Source organism: Aquarana catesbeiana, linkage group LG07 (genome assembly GCF_042186555.1).
Source record: "Aquarana catesbeiana isolate 2022-GZ linkage group LG07, ASM4218655v1, whole genome shotgun sequence".
NCBI classification, from domain to species: Eukaryota; Metazoa; Chordata; class Amphibia; order Anura; family Ranidae; genus Aquarana; species Aquarana catesbeiana.
The window spans coordinates 45,041,367-45,060,213 of record NC_133330.1 but is presented as its reverse complement, the minus strand read 5'-3'; the positions used below and the strand labels follow the sequence as shown (position 1 = coordinate 45,060,213).

The window sequence follows — 18,847 nt, the reverse complement described above, 5'->3', positions numbered from 1 at the left end:
AGATCACTGTGCTAACATCAAATTGTTTGTTTGTTGGTAAAGATCTCTTCCCGAGCGCTTCAGTTTTTTTTTTGTTCAGCCCGCTGGGTTGAATGAAAAAAAAATAGTGTGTTCTAGGTGTAGCGGTCCCCCCGTGAGGGATGCTCATTGACTCTATACCCCACTGGCTACCCCGTCTCTGCAGATCCTCTTACCTCTGACACCTTGAGTTCCATCCTGCAATGTGGCGTTAGCAATAAGAAACTCACACAATATTACTGAACCACTCAGAACGGTTTACTTAAATAAGTAATGGAACACATTAAAGAGCATGAATAAACACAGTTATGCTTGACAATAGTTAACACTTTATGCACATTTACAGAACATATAACCTTTTAATCACCTTAAGGGGCATATGTGAACAGATGCACAGCGGGATAGGTACCCAATATCTTCAAAACATATAATAAATATCTTTCCACTGAGGCCTCAACACACAGACCAAAATGCAGCCTATAAACTTTACATTCAATAACTCAATGTAGAATTAAGCATCTTCGCAAATGGCTCCCCCTAGGCAATAATTCAGAGGATCAACAAGTGAGTAGCGCAGCAATGCTTAGTAAAAGAAGAAGATAGTGAAAGTTCTTTAAACTCCAGATATCTTCAGCTAGCCTGATGGTTAAACTGCAGTATATTGTTGTAATATGTAATCCACAGAGACAAATGGAAAGAAATGACTGTAGAACAAAAGGTGTGCTGATAATTGCTTAACTGAAGAAATATCACCACTTGTAGATTCCTCTTTACATGTGAGTGCAATACAGTACTGACCTTACATCTCAGGGGAGAAAACAAGGCCCCAAAGTCCAGCTGTATGATGCCTGTGAAGAAGTAGGTTAACCTCCGTGGAACTAAAAGTCTCACCAGCAGTCACTCAGCAATACTGTAATCTCTACTGAAATGGGTAGGTGCCCTATCACCACAATTGACTCCAATGGCTGTGAAGCTCCATGTGGAATCCCCTCCTGGTGTCTCCATCTGGTGAAGATGGCACCGCCACGCCGTGCTGCAACTCCCAATGGACTGAAGTGCAGGTGGCTTCCAGTTGCTCTGAAGTTCAGGCCGGTCTGCTTGCTAGAATAGCAGGGCTGTCCTCCAAGATCCCTCAGGATCTCAGCTCTCCGCTGTATGGCCCGCAGTCTCTCACTCCTGGTCACACACAGACCTCCTGATGGCAGGTGTTAAATGGTGTCCAGAGAGGCTGAAAGCAGGCCGCGCCTGTCCTTTTATCGCTCCTCCCAGCAGGCAGTTCTGCGTGCTTTGAAATATCTGTCCTGTAGTTCAGGACTGATCCAGTTAACAGAATCATGTCCTCCTCCAAACTATATCTCCCACAATACTTTGCTGCATTCCTCCTTCAGTGTAAAGGAAAAAAATCCTAACAGAGTCCAGCTGACACTAGGGTTAGCCAAACCCATTTGTAAACAACAACAAACTGTTTAACTATAATGTCTATAGTAGCCCTTGGCTACATATGATTTAGGCACACGACAATGGGTGCCTCTGTCACTCTGACCGCCAATGAGCTTTTTTTTTCTAGCCTGCCTAGTTTAGCACCAGCCTAATAACCCCACCCCAGATTGGGATCTGTGACCTTTACAATCCTGCATGGGCACAGGGTTTTCTCCACCTGTGCTAAATAGGTTTCATGTTTTTACCCTATAGAATTACCACAACCTTGGCAGATGTAAGTCCTTTTCTTTGTCATCCTATTGTTTTTGAAGTAATCACTAAATTTTAGTAACTTGCCATACTATAAGTGCTCTCCCGCTTATTTCTTTTCTTTTCCGGTGGACACCCCAAGTTGCCCCATGGATCTTATTCCAGCCTCTTAGGGCCAAACCCCTTGGAATTCCATGGACCACCACATCCAAAATCACTCATGGTTTTTATGTTTTGACTTTTAAAGTACTCTTATTTTTTTTTTATTTTATTTTTTTCATTACTACAGAGCTGCATAGCATCGCTGTAAAACAATTGAAAATCTATATACAGCAGTTGACCTGCCTTGCTGTTGACGCCAATGGAACGAAAACTATTGAGCTGGATGCCAATGTGTTTAAAAATTCTGAAATTTTGGGTTTCCAATGTAACCTTGTAGGCAGGTGGTAGAGCAGGTCCCCTTTAAGGTGCCTCCTCCCACTGGGAGAAGGCTGGGAGTCTAGGAATGGTCAGGGAGGGAGGAGGGTCAGATTGGGGGAGGGCAGGGTGCCCTGGGGGTTTTCATTCTAGCCCCACAAGAGAATAGAGGACTTTGATGCTGGTTTACCTCTCTGTCCCTCCCATCCTAGCCAAGGAAGAACATTAGGCCTTCGAGCTATCTGCAGTGACACAGGCAGCCACCTGCAGGGCCTGGGACCAAGAGCCCATTCATTATTGGAACTGTGTTGATACACTGAAGCCATGTATCGATTGAGGCTTTCAGTAAAGGCTATTAACTGCATCCAGACTCGTGGTACCTTTTTATTCAGTAAGAATGCTGCTCTGAAGAGAGTGAGTTCTACTGGTGTCCCCTGGCTGTCGGGCCTGTAGAAGGTGCCCAGTGTCTGGAACCTTGGGAGTGAAGGGGATGAAGCATAGTCAGGAGGGTGGACTGGGGATCAGTCTCGACCCTCCACTGACACATCAGGGAGAGTTGTCAGGGAAAGTCCTGTATTGCCCAGAAGGTCAGTGTTGCGTTGAGGGTCAGCTTGGCTACTCACTTGGGTCATGTGTGAGGTAGCCCATCACCCATCAACTTGCTATATAATCTAACTTATCATTTTAATATATTATTCTCTGGGGAGGCAATGAATTTTGGGACCAAAAAATAAAAATATCTCCAGCCAAAATAAGTGATGCAGGCAGGTTCATTGTACAATTAGACTTGCCATTGTTTAAAACCACTTCTGTGCATTGATCTCCTCCATTCCGTCTGTCAGACATTTAGTGCTGTATTAAACTGTAATGAATGTTGTACCACAGAAATTTAAGTAAATAAAATTGTAATATGCATGGCGAGTTTTTAGTTAATTCAAAGTGAATTGTCCTGAAACCTGATTGGTTGCAATGTGTTTGCACGTCACTGTTGCCGTTTGCGTTGGCAGTTTGGATGAGCATGCCAGTCTATAGTACTAATGTATTCTATAATAACGTGTGTGTATATGTGATTTTGTTTTTTTTTTTTTTTTTTTTTTTTTACAGGCTTATCGCAGCTGCAGCAGGCAAACTGCACCGTTTAGTACAGTCTGGAACTGAGCAATATGTGGCATGGAACAGCACATCTGTAGAGCTTGTGAAGGCTTCAATAGTTAGTATCTTCTATCTTTAGCTTATCCATCTCATTTCAGATGTCAACACAAAATAGGATCAATTTACAAAACTAACACACCAGGATATATATATATATATATATATATATATATATATATATATATATATATATATATATATATATATATATATATATATATATATATACACTGTGACATGGTTAGTTCAAAGTGGCAGATGCACTGTGAGACATGTCAGTCCAAACTGTTTTTTTTTTTTTTTTTTTAAGGTTTGGCAGCCCACTTTTGATAAAAAAAGCAACACAGAGTTCATAAACATAGGCTTTCATATGCAGGGGTCTTCTCCAACAAACGATGAAAAATGCTAGCCCACCTGGCTACACTTCAGGGTCTCTCTAATCTCTATCTCTTTAGCCTCTTTATCAAATCTCTCTCTCAGATTTAAGCCCCATACACACAGGCAGAATGTCGGGAGACATTTGCGGGTACAAAAAATACAGACATTCTGCCTTTTTGGCCGCCTTCTGTCGGACGTGCATTCTGGAAAACCAGCATCCGACTGACTCCCGATCAGTGCTCTCAGCCAATGCCTGAGAGCGCTGATCGGAGTGTTCTAGCCGGGGGGCCGTCCCCCTGTCGGAACAAAACAGCTCAGTGGGGGAGATTGCTGGACTAACCTCGCGTGGTTAGTACAGCGGCGTCGACTGGAGATGTCAGGCTTCTTTTTTTTTTTGTGCAACCAACGGTGTACCTGGCTTTAGGTTACATAAAGTAAATCAAGCTGAAGTGTTCATTATAGGTTCATGTTAACTGCTAACATTAATGATAGGAATTCACAGTAAAAATTATACAAGGTCTTGGTGTGTATTTGATTTGTAAAACGTGGTGTGTTGTCTTTCAGGCCCACATACACTACTTAATTGTGAAGACTTTCACCTCTGCTGTGAGCTCCCTGTCCACTCAACCTCAAATAAAAACTGTTCTCCAGCGTCTCTGTGACCTGTACGCTTTGCATGGAATATTCACAAGTGCCGGTGACTTTCTGCAACATGACTACTTGTCAGGGAAACAGCTGGACCTGGCCACTACAGCCTACCTTGGCCTCCTAGCAGACATCCGGTGAGTAAAAAGTAAAGATCTTACCGGCTGCTGATTGCAATCCAAAGTAACTGTACTAATTCCCTATTTATAGTGGAGAGCATATTCTACCACTATCTGCTGTACACTGCAGTTGCTCTGTAATGCGGACTGCAATTTACAAGTATCTACCAAAAGTGGGCTTTTTCAATAAAAGGGGCTGATTACAGATAAACTTTCATTAGTGGCAGTGGGTGAGTGCGGTAATGCGTGCCAGGACAGTACAGGAGTGCGCTTTGGGGAGTTAGTGAAGAGTACGTTGGTGCACAGTTTTGCATACTTCCTGTGGATGTGTTGAAAGTGCAGCCATTGCTTCAGGAACTTTTTCCTGCACAAGTTTCCGCTGAAATCATGTAGCTTTCAGCCACTATAGGGTAGCCGAATGTCACAAGACCCGCTGTATACTCCCTAATAGCCCAGGAGGTGGGAGGGAGGATGGAGCTAGCTTTCCTTCTCACTTCCTGTGTTTCTCTTTTACAATATTTCTAGGATTCATAAACTTCAGGCCTACTTTAACACAGAGGGTTGCTTGCTCAACACAGGTGCCATTCAGAGAAGGCTTTGGTTCTAAATGAATGCAACGGATTCTCTGGATGAGGTGGAGATCATGGCAATGCTACTCCATCTTTCCACCTTGTCCAATCAGAATGCTTTTTATTCACTGAGAACGCAAAGCACTTTCTGGCACCAATGCCAAGTGGGCACTGGACCCGAAAGCTAGTGGAGTTTACTGTAGTAGTGACTACTAGTGATTTCTATCTGACTCAGTATGGTACATACAGTTCAGTTGTGCTCATAAGTTTACATAACCTGGCAGAATTTGACTTCTTGGCCATTTTTCAGAGAATACGAATGATAACACAAAAACATTTCTTCCACTCATGGTTATTGTTTGGCTGAAGCCATTCATTATCAATCAGCTATGTTTACTCTTTTTAAATCATAATGGCAACAGAAACTACTCAAATGACCTTGATCAAAAGTTTACATACCCTGGTGATTTTGGCCTGACAAGATGATACAAAGAATGGCTATTAAAAGGAAACCATCCTCACCTGTGATCTGTTTGCATGTGTGTGTGTGTGTATGTATGTATATGTATATATATATATATATATATATATATATATATATATATATAGAAAGGTCAATGAGTTTCTGGACTCCTGATAGAACCTTGCATCTTTCATCCAGTGCTGCACTGACATTTCTGGATTCTGAGTCCTGGGGAAGGCAAAAGAATTGTCAAAGGATCTGCGTGAAAGGGTAGTTGAACTGTATAAAACAGGAAAGAGATATATACACATATATCAAAGAAATTGAGAATGCCAATCAGCAGTGTTTAAACTGTAATCAAGAAGTGGAAGATGAGGGGTTCTGTTGAAACCAAACCACGGTCAAGTAGACCAACTAACATTTCAGCCACAACTGCCAGGAAAATTGTTCAGGATGCAAAGAAAAACCCACAAATAACTTCAAGTGAAATACGGAGGCACTTGAAGAAAGATGGGCTACATGGTTGAGACGCAAGAAGAAAGCCATTACTACGCAAATGCCACAAAGTATCCCGCTTATAATACGCCAAACAGCACAGAGACAAGCCTCAAACCTTCTGGCACAAAGTCATTTGGAGTGATGAGACCAAAATTGAGGTTTTTGGCTACAACCATAAACGCTACATTTGGAGAGGAGTTAGGGTCATTTGGGTAGTTTCTGTTGCCATTATGATTTTAAAAAGAGTAAACACAGCTGACTGATAATAAATGGCTTTAGCCAAACACTAACCATGAGTGAAAGAAAAGTTTTTGTTATCATTCATATTCTCTGAAAAATGGCCAAGAAAACATACATTCTGCCAGGGTAAACTTATGAGCACAACTGTACATAGTTAAGTTGCCCTCAAGTTTAGCTTTGTTGGGAAATCTTCTGACGTGTTGTCCGGTAGATGAATACTTGGGATCTTCTACTACAGGACCAGATTTCCAAAAATGTCCAACAACGTTAGAACTCATCTCATTATGGGTGCCACAAAGTGAGGCTCTGTGTTTAATGGTCAGGACTGCCTTGTAGCAGTTGCTAAAAGTAGTCTGGAACCTCCTTGAACCTTCCTGCATTTAGAAAGTGGGCTGTGACCAGCTCCAGAGTGCAAGAGACAGGAGGTCAGATGCATGATGACAGTAGGCAAGGTGGTGTAGCCTGGGTGGCAAAACAAACATTTCAAGTGGAGGCAAGAATTGTTGCTTTCCAAGAAGATTGCCAAGACCCTGAAACTGAGCTGCAGCACGGCGGCCAGACCATACAGCGGTTTAACAGGACAGGTTCCACTCAGAACAGGCCTCGCCATGGTCGACCAAAGAAGTTGATTTACAGAGGTTGTCTTTGGGAAATAGACGCATGAGTGCTGCCAGCATTGTTGAAGGGGTGGGGGGTCAGCCTGTCAGTGCTCAGAGCATACGACCCACACTACATCAAATTGGTCTGCATGATTGTCATACCTAGAAGGAAGCCTCTTCTAAAGATGATGCACAAGAAAGCCCGCAAACAGTTTGCTGAAGACAAGCAGATTAAGGCTATGTCCTGTGGTCTGATGAGACCAAGATGAACTTATTTGGTTCAGATGGTGGCAACCAGGTGAGGAGTACAAAGACAAGTGTGTCTTGCCTACAGTCAAGCATGGTGGTGGGAGTGTCATGGCCTGGGGCTGCATAAGTGCTGCCGACACTGGGGAGCTACAGTTCATTGAGGGAACCATGAATGCCAATACGTACTGTGACATACTGAAGCAGAGCATAATTCCCTCCCTTTGGAGACTGGGATCGTTATCATGTTGGAATACTGCCCTGCGGCCCAAACACACCTCCAAGATAGCCACTGCCTTGCTAAAGAAGCTGAGGGTAAAGGTGATGGACTGGCCAAGAATGTCTCCAGACCTAAACCCTATTGAGCATCTCTGGGGCATCCTCAAAGGGAAGGTGGAGGAGCGCAAGGTCTCTAACATCCATCAGCTCTGTGATGTCCTGGAGGAGTGGAAGAGGACTCCAGTGGCAACCTGTGAAGCTCTGGTGAACTCCATGCCCAAGAGGGTTAAGGCAGTGCTGGAAAATAATGGTGGCCACGCAAAATATTGACACTTTGGGCCCAATTTGGACATTTTCACTTAGGGGTGTACTCACTTTTGTGGCCAGTGGTTTAGACATTAAAGGGGTTGTAAAGGTATTTTTTTTTTTTTTTAAATAACAAACATGTTATACTTACCTTCACTGTGCAGCTCGTTCTGCACAGAGTGGCCCTGAACCTGGTCTTCTGGGGTCCCTCTGCGGCTGTTTCAGCTCCTCCCCGCAAGAACTAACCACCTTAATGCGAGCTCCCTCGCATGGTGGTTAGTTATTGCAGGCGCGCTCCCGTGATACAGCTGGCGGCTATAGCCGCTCACTGTATCACTAGGCCCCGCCCCCCGGTGCGCCGCGTCATTGGATGTGATTGACAGCAGCGCGAGCCAATGGCTGCGCTGCTTTCAATCCATCCACTGTAGCCAATCAGCGACCAGGCTGAGCGGCGAAATGGATGTCGTGAGTGAGCGGCTGAGTTTCGAGGTGTCAGGTAAGTAAAACGGGGGGGCTGGGGGCGGCAGTATTGTCAAAAGTTTTTTCATCTTAATGCATATAATGCATTAAGGTGAAAAATTTTTTACCTTTACAACCCCTTTAATGGCTGTATGTTGTTGTTTTGAAGGGACAGCAAATTTACACTGTTATACAAGCAGTACACTCACTACTTTACATTGTACCAAAGTGTAATTTATTCAGTGTTGTCACGTGAAAAGATATAATATATTTACAAAAATGTGAGTGGTGTACTCACTTTTGGGAGATACTATATACAATCAAAAACAAGGGTAATGCAAAACGTCAAATTTTTTTATGCCTGATTACCTGTTAGGTATTACCAAAAAAACAAATTAAGCATATACAAAAAAAGAACACGTTGCCACACACCTGAGGGTAAAGCCCCCCGGTGGGGTAACAAAGGGGTTAAGAAAAAGGCAAACAAGGCTTGTACTGTATGGCTAAAAACCTGTATTTATTGGATTATTGTATGTCAAAATTATTCTACGTGGAGATACGCAGTATATCAAAGACACAGTCCCATCACCCAAAATTAAAAACTACAATGTCGTAGAGCTGCACGATTCTGGATAAAATGAGAATTGCAATATTTTTGCTTAGATTAAAGATCACGATTCTGAGGAACTTTTTATTTTGAAGATTTACAACCTCCGAACAGTAGGTTATCAAACAATATGGCAAAAAAAAAAAAAAAATAAGACAGAATACTCTTTGCTTCAATCAAATTTAAAGAAATGTAATGAAAAATAATGTGAGGTGTAAAGAAATTAAAAAAAATTACCATTAAGTTTTATATTGGGGTGTTTTTTTTTTTTTTTGTTTTTTTTGTTTTTTTTTGTTTTATTAGTACTCCTTTCACACTGGGGCTGCCTGTGTTTTAGCGATAAAGCGCCGCCCATTTTAGCGGTGCTTTACTGCTGTTTAAGCGGTGCTTTTTGCCCCTAGCGAAAGAAGGGGTTAAAAACGCACGTGTTGTGGCGCTTCCGAAGCACTTTTCAGATGCTTTGGAAGTGCTGCCCATTCATTTCAATGGGCAGGGTGTTTTGGGAGCACTAAATACAGCACCCCCACACCGCTCAAAAGATGCACTCTGGCTTTCACACTCGGACAGCATGGGAGGCAGTTTTCAGGCTCTATTTCTAGCACTAAAATTCCTGAAAACTGCCTCAATGCCGGTTCACGCAGGGGCGACTTGTCAGGCAACCTAGTCGCCTGACAAGTCGCCTCCCGTTCTGTACAATGGAACCGTTCTAATAGGAGCGACGCAAGTCGCTCCAACTTAGAAAAAGGTTCCTGTACTTCTTTTGGGGCGACTTGAGGCGACTTGCATAGACTTCTATACAGAAGTCGTTTTGCAAGTCGCCGTGGATGTCGTGTGCAGGTCGCCTCGGTGAGGCGACCTGCAAGTCGTGCCGCCCCTGTGTGAACCGAGCCTAAGTGTGAAAGGGGTCTTAGAGATACCTACTGCAACCGTTTTGTTTACATTTCAGCTGTCAGCGATGGTGCAAAGTTATTTTATAAATTAAAAACATTTATTTTCAATTTTGCACTCCTTTTTTTAATGGGAAACGTATAACTATATGGTAAAGGTGTAAAAAAAAATGTATGAAAAAAGCAAAACAAAAATCTTTTTTTAATTAATAATAGTTTATAAAATAGAAGCTGACCTATACAATACCTGTACAATGTTTGCCATGAGGGCATGATCGGTCAAAGATTAGGAAATCCTGGCTCACCCCCCCCCCCCCAAAAAAAAAAATGCTGTACATTCTTATATTAGGGCACTTGTCCAGGAATATGGCAGCGTCCTTAGCTGGCTATCAGGTGCTGACTGAGGTAAACCGGCAGTGAAGCCTTGTGGCTTCACTGCCAGTTTACCTACTGCGCATGCGCGAAGCACGCTGTGCTTTGTGAATGGGCTGGCTGAGTGGGAAGGAGGGGACAAGTGGTCAGTAGGTACTTCTTGTTGACACTGCCCCCCTTCCCATTATGTACAGTCAGTGGTGTATTTAGGTTTTGTGCTGCCCTAGGCCTGACTAAACTTGTGCACCCCCTAATTTAAATATGACCCACCCTTTTCTGTCAATGCCATGCCCCTTCCTGTTTAAGACCCGCCCTGTCATCTCTAAACCACACGCTTTCCTCTTTAGGCCCCACCTTTTCTTCTTAGAGCTCCACCTCTTTCTCTCTGTACATTAACCACCTCCCACCCGGCCACTGCACATAAACGGCTGGGTGGTCATTTCCTTGTCCTGAGTGGACGTTCAGGAACGTCCCTCAGGGCGAGTGCTCGCAGCACGGCCACAAGGCACGCTGTGACTTGATCCTGTGATCATTATGATCACAGAATCCAGCTGAGCAGAGATCGACCCTCCCGATCACGTGACGGCTGTGTTCAATCACAGCCGTCACAATGAAAACAGAGACGCATCACAGCCGTCACAATGTAAACCCCGCCGAGCTCAGTTGGGGGGGGGGGAATCTGCAGATCTGTGACAGCTCTCTGTGTGAGGATGATTTTACACAGAAAGCTGTTACAGATCACCCCACAAATAGTACACCAAGCACCACTGTCACCCCTGTCCCCATACACGTCTGTCCCCCATCACCAAATAAACACTGATTTGGGTTATTTTTACCAAAGAAATGTAGCAGCATCATTTTTGGTCAAAATGTATCAAAAGAAATTACTTATGTGCAAAATTTTATAACAGAAACTAAGAAAAATGCTTTTTTTAAAAAAAAAAAATTCAGTCTTTTTTTATTTGTAGCGTGAAAAATAAAAATATTAAATACCACCAAAGAAAAGCTCTATTTGTGTGAAAAAAATGATAAAAATGTAATTTGGGTACAGTGTAGCATGACCGCGCAATTGTCATTCAAAGTGTGACAGCGCTGAAAGCTAAAAATTGGTCTGAGAAGGAGGGGGGGAGAAAGTGTCCAGTATTGAAGTGGTTAGAAGTGGGTACCAAGTGCAGCCTCGTCAGTGCCCATCAAAGCAGCCTCATCAGTGCCCATCAGCACAGCCTCATCAGTGCCCATCAGCACAGCCTCATCAGTGCCCATCAAAGCAGCCTCATCAGTGCCCATCAAAGCAGCCTCATCAGTGCCCATCAATGCAGCCTCATCAGTGCCCATCAATGCAGCCTCATCAGTGCCCATCAATGCAGCCTCATCAGTGCCCATCAATGCAGCCTCATCAGTGCCCATCAATGCACACTTACCAGTGCCCATCAGCACAGCCTCATCAGTGCCCAATAAGGGTCTCCAATTGCATTCTAATACCAAATTATGTCCGCAGATTGCAGTTCCTATTTAAGCACCCATTCACATTGGGCTGATTTGGCATGCGATTTGACATTTGAAATAGCATGCCAAATCGGCTGCTGTTGCCAGCAATAGCACTGTCTGAATTGGTGCGACGCCGACTTTGTGGCACCGTACCAATTCCCAAAAGTAGTTCCTGTGCTACTTTTGGCGACTTAGGGGGTGATTTGAATAGACATCTGTGCATGAACCCACACAGATGTCTGTCAAATCGCCCCCCAAAGTCGGACTGCATTGCTGGTTTGAAATTGTGCGAGTTCAGCTGAACTTGCACAGTTTCTAACCTGCATCAGTTTGAACCTGGGCTGAATGTAGTCAGCAGGATGGGTAATAAAATTCAGACTGATCTATGATCAGAAATGACACTTTTCTTCATATGTCAGAAGGCAGCATTAGGCTGGGTTCACACCTATGTGAATTGGATGTGGGTTTATCCGCATCCAATTCGCATAGCAGGAGAATGTGACCAGCTCTCTATGGAGCTGGTTCACAAATCTCCGGGGGCGGCTGTGGAGTACACTGCACAGAAACACTGTGCATCTTTGGCTCTGTTTCAATGCCGAATTCGGGCAAAGATTCGGTCCCTGAAATGGAGAACAGGGATGCACATTCCTGTGTGATCCGAGGCCGGTTCCAGTGTGAACTGAGCCTAAACCTAGGTTCACATTGGAGCGATTTGTCATGCGATTTGAGAGATCAAATCGCATGACAAGTTGCAGGCTATTGGAGGCAATGGCACTGTTCCAATCGGTGCGACACTGATTTTGCAGCATCGCACCGATTTGGAAAAATAGTTTCTGTACTACTTTTGCCAATTTCAGGTGCGACTTCAATAGACATCTGTGCATGAAGCCACACAGAGGTCTATCAAGTAGCACCTCAAATCACACTGACCTTGCTACTTTGAAATCGCACTACTTCAAGTGAAATAGTGTGATTTCAAAGTAGCATCAATGTGAACCAGGGCTTAGAGATACAAGTAGCATTGAAAGGTTAACCACATATACAAGCAGACACTAAGGTGTTAAATGCCATTGATTCCAGAAGCACCACCCTGCAGATATTGAGCTGTAAAGAATTAACCATAAATGTAAGCAGCAGTGTACATGTGCCCATTGAAGCACAGCAAGGACACAGAGGGTTAATTATAAGAGAGTCTGTATTTCAGATAACAGGGAGATAGGAGAAACAAAGGAGCACAAGTAAGCCCTGAGTGAGGTTTTCAAGGAGAGACAGTGAAGAGGATGGGGATTTTACTCTCACCCTCCAGGAAATGCATACTGAAGCTGAGTCTGTCCACTGAAGCCACAATCCAAGCGACAACACAGGAGGAGACGCTGACAAGTTCTCTCTCTCCTGTCTGTGCAGAGGGGAAGGGGAGGGGGGAACTGTGAGCACTCCATGTGAGAGACGCTGCTGAAGCCAGCAACTTCCGGTGTTCTGCCGAGAAAGTTCCCCTCGGCGGATAAGGACCCCCCCTGTACTGCGCAGGCGCAGCGCTTGCGCATTAGGAGCCGGCGGAAATAGCCGAAGCTCAATAGCTGTAAATCAGCTGTACACTGTGCCTGTAACTGGGCCCCTCGCGGGCTCGCTACGCTCGCCGCGCTTCAGGCACGGCCTCGCTTCGCTCGGCACTTTTTTATTCTACCTCTATGTCCACTTGGGTGGTGGGGCTTGAACCTGGACTCGGGAAGCAGGTGCTGTGTACAGCTGACTCAAGGTTTTGAGCTTCGGCTATTTTCGGTGGCTCCTTAGTCATTCGTACTGCGCAAGTGCTGCGCCTGCGCAGTACAGGGGGGTCCTTATCCGCCGGGGGAACTTTCTCAGCAAGACACCGGCAATGAATGGACTGACTCGGGAGGCAGAGGGGGGGCTTTTTTCGCGCGGGGGGGGGGGGGGCGCGGCCCCCCCACAAAGTGCCGCCCTAGGCCAAAATACAGCACTGTGTACAGTAGTGTGATTTTACAATGGTGGGGTTTGTTTTCCAGGAAAGATGCCGTTTTGCTGGTTGACGCTTTCGACTTCACAGATCAACAGTTAATATCTGCTATTGGGACCTATGATGGGAATGTGTATCAGAATCTACTTGACTGGGCTCAGAGAAATCCTGACAACAAAAAGGTAGGTATAAAGGAGGTCAGTAGTAAATGTGTCACTTATGAAGATGTAATGGAAATCTGAAAAAAACAATCCCCAGCAGACTCTCTTTTTTTTTTTTTTTTTTTTTAAAGCTGTGGCTGCAAAACTGGCCTCCAGTGCTTTAGACTCGCAGTTATGCAATCTAATGCTAGTCCTAAATTGCAGTTACATTGTTCACAGAAATCTCTGTGAACTACCCAACACCTCCCTCCTTATGGTAACAGAAAAAAGGGCAGAAGTTCTGCAGTCCTGCCCTCGGGTAAAATTGCTGCACCTGTGTTTGTCCCTATGATGGATTGTGACAGTTTAGGCTGAGCCATGCTCTTTCTTAGCTATGTCATTGCAGAATTACGGTGCAAGGCTGGGACTTACTTAATGGTCAATTACAACATAAAAACAGAAATGGGGCCTTAACCCAGATCCTGGGAATCTGCTTTGTTATTTAAAGACCGATTCGTCTGTTTTGGACGGGGTACCTCTGCAACTTAAAGGCTATCCACAAAAACCGGCACTAGGGGGAACCAGATTGATAACCCCAAAACAAGAGTTGCGGAAAACCAACCACAGCATTAACCGCTTCAGCTCTGGAATGTTTTACCCATTTCCTGACCAGGCCGTTGTTTTGCGATATGGCACTGCACTGCTTTCTGCTATAAAACATTCTCAATAAAAAAAAAAATTACAAAAATCGAATTTCTTCAGCAATTTAGGCCAATATGTATATTGCTACATATTTTTGGTAACAAAAAAAATCCCAATAAGCGTATATTGATTGGTTTGCGCGAAAGTTATAGCATCCAAAAACTATGGGAGATATTTAGGGACTTTTATTTAATTTTTTTTATTGTTTTTACTAGTAATGGCAGTGATCAGCGAGTTATATATATTTTCTTTTTTTCAGGATTGCGACATTGCGGCGGACAAATTGGACACTAAGTGACACTTTTTGGGGACCAGTGACACCAATACAGTGATCAGTGCTAAAAAAATGCACTGATCACTGTATAAAATGATACTGTCAGGGAAGGGGTTAGAACTAGGGGCAATCAAAGGGTTAAGTGTGTGGCTGGGAGGTGCTTTCTAACAGTGTGGGGGACTGTTACACTGGAGGAAAAGAGATCAAGCTTAGCTGAAACACAAAGATCTCTCCTTTGCTCCCTGACAGATCAGCAGTTTGCCTTGTTGGCACACCACTGAGCGGCCTCGCCACAGAAGGATCGTTGGGTTGCCGCGGCCATCGCAGCCACCGGACCCGCTGATTGGCTCGCGCTGTGTCCAATCACAGCGGGAGCGGCTCTCCGGCGGCCCGTGTTCACAAAATCATATATGTGATTTTGCGCAGCCGATCCACCCTGCCGCAGTACATATACTTGGGGCGGTCCGGAAGTGGTTAATTCATCTAGAAAAAAATACTTTGTTGAAAACATACAAATATCAAAAACTACAGTACAAAATGGCCAACACCTCCAAACACCAGCAATATAAAATTATTTAAAAAAAGAGTGGACAACGTTGTCACACACTCACAACAGAGACAGGGCACCACACACTCACATTCATGCCTACTGCAGATACTCCTCGGGCTAAACGACTAGGCAGGGGGTCTAGGGTCCCGTACAATGACATGCCTAAAATGAGGCTGTTGTGTAATGGGGACAGCCCTGACTCCACAGCCTGCCTGGGATTTCCCTAATGTCCTTGGAAGTAGCCCCGATAACCTTTTTTAGGAAGACATGATTGGGATAGGGCAACACACCTGGCAAATGGCCTATCTTCAGGCTGTGTAATTTAAGAGAACATGTAGCACGGGAAGCCGGATATGGTGGAATCGCGGACACAGACAAAAAAATTAGCAGTCTCCTAACATCCTTAGATTGTGAGCATAGATTATTCTGCCGTTTGGATACAAGTATGAAAATTAGTATGTGTACGTCAGTCCACAGCCAGTCAGTATAACATTACTAATGAGGTAGTTCCTCTAGTAGCTCCAAGCATATGAGTATGTTATGAAATACATGGAAAAAATAATAAAAATTCTCCAGTTTAGCAATGACTGACTAGTAACAAGGGTACAGCTCCAGACCGCCTTCTCAATCCTGGCTTAACCTGCCACTTTGTCCTGAACACACCAGCCACTTGCACCAAAGTTCACATTATGGTAACAGGAGTTTGCATCAAGCTTAGACTCAGAATGTATAGATAACATGAATTGCTTTTTTGCGAGGGATTACATGAAGAAACTAGGCTACCCAGAGGCTCTACATTTCATCTGTCTATTGCTCCATTCACATGCTGATAGGGTGTGAATTTAATAAGCCTTGATGGCTGTGGCGTAAGAAGGAGAGTTCCAGTCTGGCTGCTAACTGTGTGGTTCATGCCGTGCAGTGTGTATGCTCCCCTGCTAGCCTCAGTGTGTGGCCTGATGGGTCTGCTGGTTCAGTGGATTAAACATCGCCAGGCCGATGGCACAGGCCTCTGCTGCACTGCCTACATCAACGCGTTTCGCATACGCCCACGTATGCTTCATCAGGATTGAGAAGTCTGGAGCTGTACCCTTGTTACTAGTCGGTCATTGCTAAACAGAGTCCAGGGATTTGAAATCTCCGCTCTTCTCTGTGCAGCGCTTCCGGGAGGGACTAGAGTGACTGATTGGTCAGCGCCTGCACAGTGGTTCGCTCTGATCTGTAAAGGAATTTTTAATTCCTGGACCAGCTGTGTGGGCACTGACCGCTCTGCATCCCTGAGGTAAGTACATTGTGGACGGGGGGGTGTAAAAGGGTGTGTGGTAGTCGCCTTTTAATTTTTTTTCTGCAAGTGAACCATCTCCATATGAGCTTTAAACAGTCTGAGTGTACAATCTCTCCAAGGCAAATTTACATAAATGTGCCAAATCTTTTCAATTAGTATCAAGCCAGATGGGACCCTTTAATTGCATATTGATAGATCCAAAGGGGATTGTACAGTGTATAGTCATCATTTGATTAACCAACAACTAAGTATGAGTGCCTAAATAAATAAACAAGACGGGCAGTGTTTTAGGCCTGTTTCACAGGGGCTTCGGCTTATAAGAGCAGTGTGAACAGGAAGATTTCGGAAGGTGGAGGAGCGCAAGGTCTCTAACATCCACCAGCTCTGTGATGTCATCATGGGGGAGTGGAAGAGGACTCCAGTGGCAACCTGTGAAGCTCCGGTGAACTCCATGCCCAAGAGGGTTAAGGCAGTGCTGGAAAATAATGGCGGCCACACAAAATATTGACACTTTGAGCCCAATTTGGACATTTTCACTTAGGGGTGTACTCATTTTTGTTGGCAGCAGTTTAGACATTAATGGCTGTGTGTTGAGTTATTTTGAGGGGACAGCAAATTTACACTGTTATACAAGCTGTACACTCACTACTTTACATTGTAACAAAGTGTCATTTCTTCAGTGTTGTCACATTAAAAGATAGAATAAAATATTTTTAAAATGTGAGGGGTGTACTTACTTTTGTGAGATACTGTATGTAAAAAGTGCCAGAAAATGCCTGGTCTTCATGTGGTTAAAATTTTGAATTTCACTGTTTGATTTTTCACAGGTGAGCCCAGTGTTTGAGAAATATCTGAAGCCATATTTACACAGCAACCAATCCAAATTATGAACACCGACTTCTGGAGGACCCTGATCCAAAGACCCGGCATTCACCTAGTATATACTGTGCCTTATTTTACATACCGATTGGTCAGTCCCTGGAAACCACAAGTGCCTGAAAGTGAACCTAAAGAAATAGCTGAGAAAAAAAAAAAAAAATCTAATGTGCATGTATGTGCAGTACCTACTATGACTTGGTAAGGGCTTGATAAATTACATTTGAAATAAAGATAATTTTCTTTTTTGCTGCAATAAATCATTTGTTTTTTCATTTTGAATAAAGTAGGGAAAGGTTAGAAACTTTTTTTTTTTCCCTTTTTGTATCCAATTAGGGGGATCTTCACTTCCTGTCCCGCTAATGCAACGGAGTAAAATATCTCTGCAAAGTGATGGGTGTTCCCTTTTTTTACCTCCTGCTGACGGCTCACACTAAATATACTGTGAGGGGGGCGGGCAGTTGCTTGCTTCTGGGTTTGGGATGAGTATGCGCGCACCCCCCTGCTGATCTGTGCTGTGATTGGACACAGCACAAGTTTGGCAGCAGATTTCAGCCAATGATTTTTGCTGACACTTATTTGCCGGCTGTGTCCAATCACACAGAGTTCTGTGTTTACAAACACTGAGAAATCTGTGTGCAGGGAGAACAAACAGCCAGATTATAAGTAAAAGCAGCACACATTACACTTAGGCACACAGGTATCCCCTTGATTACCCCTAGATGTTAACCCCTTCCCAGCCAGTGTCATTGGTACAGTGTCAGTGTACAGTATTATCACTCATCACTGTATTAGTGTCACTAGTGACTGTCAGTGTTTGTTAGTGCCAGATTGCCCGCCACCCTATCACAGTTCCACTATAAGTCGCTAATCACCACCATTACAATATAGCGTCTATAGCTTCATAAAATCCAAAATAGTAGTACAGTGCTGAATCGCAAAAAATGCCCTGGTCATGAAGGGGGTAAAACTTTCCAGAGGTCAAGTGTGTAATATGAAGGCAGGCACCAAAAATTAAAAACCAAAAAACAATCAGCGCAAACACAATGTGAGAAAATAAAATAAAAATGCAAGCTGGACACTAAAGGCAATCACTTACACCCAGCAAATACCAATATAAAACAAAGAGAAGTGCAGCGCATAAAAAAGAAAAAAAAAGAAAAAAAAGAGTCCAATCCAGATGGCAAAACGGCAATCACCGGACAGAAAGAATGACAGGATTCCTCATGAGGAAAATAGGAGAGTCGTCCCAATGTTGTGTAACTAATCCTTCACCAATTAAGGTCAAATACGCTTACCAGAGTGGATGGACCCCCTATCACAGAAGGTCAGAAGTGCATATATCCCCTCAGGGATGTAATGAGACTCCCATAAGAGCGATCTTCAATCCCAATCCGTGGAGCTCTTGTCCAGCAGTGTAAACCAATGGAAAAGGGGAAGACCTCCAAACATGGTATAAATGATGATAAAGATAGTCTTGTACGGTGCCTTTTTCAGCAGCTCTGTGTCCGGCTATAGCAGCGGGTGTGGTCCCAGCAGCCAGAGGGGGGTTCTTAATTGAACAGATGGTGTTCCTCTTCTGAGGGATCAGCTCCTTGTACCCCTACAGGGGTAATGGGCATGTATGGATAGCCTCGGATGGTGTCCCTTGGTGGCTCTGCTCGCGGTCCGTCTGTA

At 44.1% G+C, this 18,847-nt stretch overlaps 1 protein-coding gene across 1 annotated transcript in view; it reads left to right on the top strand.

Moving 5' to 3' along the window:
- Positions 1–17,397, top strand: part of LOC141103008 (peroxisomal acyl-coenzyme A oxidase 2-like) — a 121,200-nt gene extending 103,803 nt beyond the window's left edge. Inside the window, exons 11-14 of the mRNA XM_073592125.1 lie at positions 3,229–3,334; positions 4,219–4,436; positions 13,396–13,528; positions 17,122–17,397. Of these exons, the coding sequence (XP_073448226.1) occupies positions 3,229–3,334; positions 4,219–4,436; positions 13,396–13,528; positions 17,122–17,184 (520 nt within the window). The 3' untranslated portion in view covers positions 17,185–17,397. The remainder of the gene's footprint in view (positions 1–3,228; positions 3,335–4,218; positions 4,437–13,395; positions 13,529–17,121) is intronic.
- Positions 17,398–18,847: the final 1,450 nt, after the last annotated feature.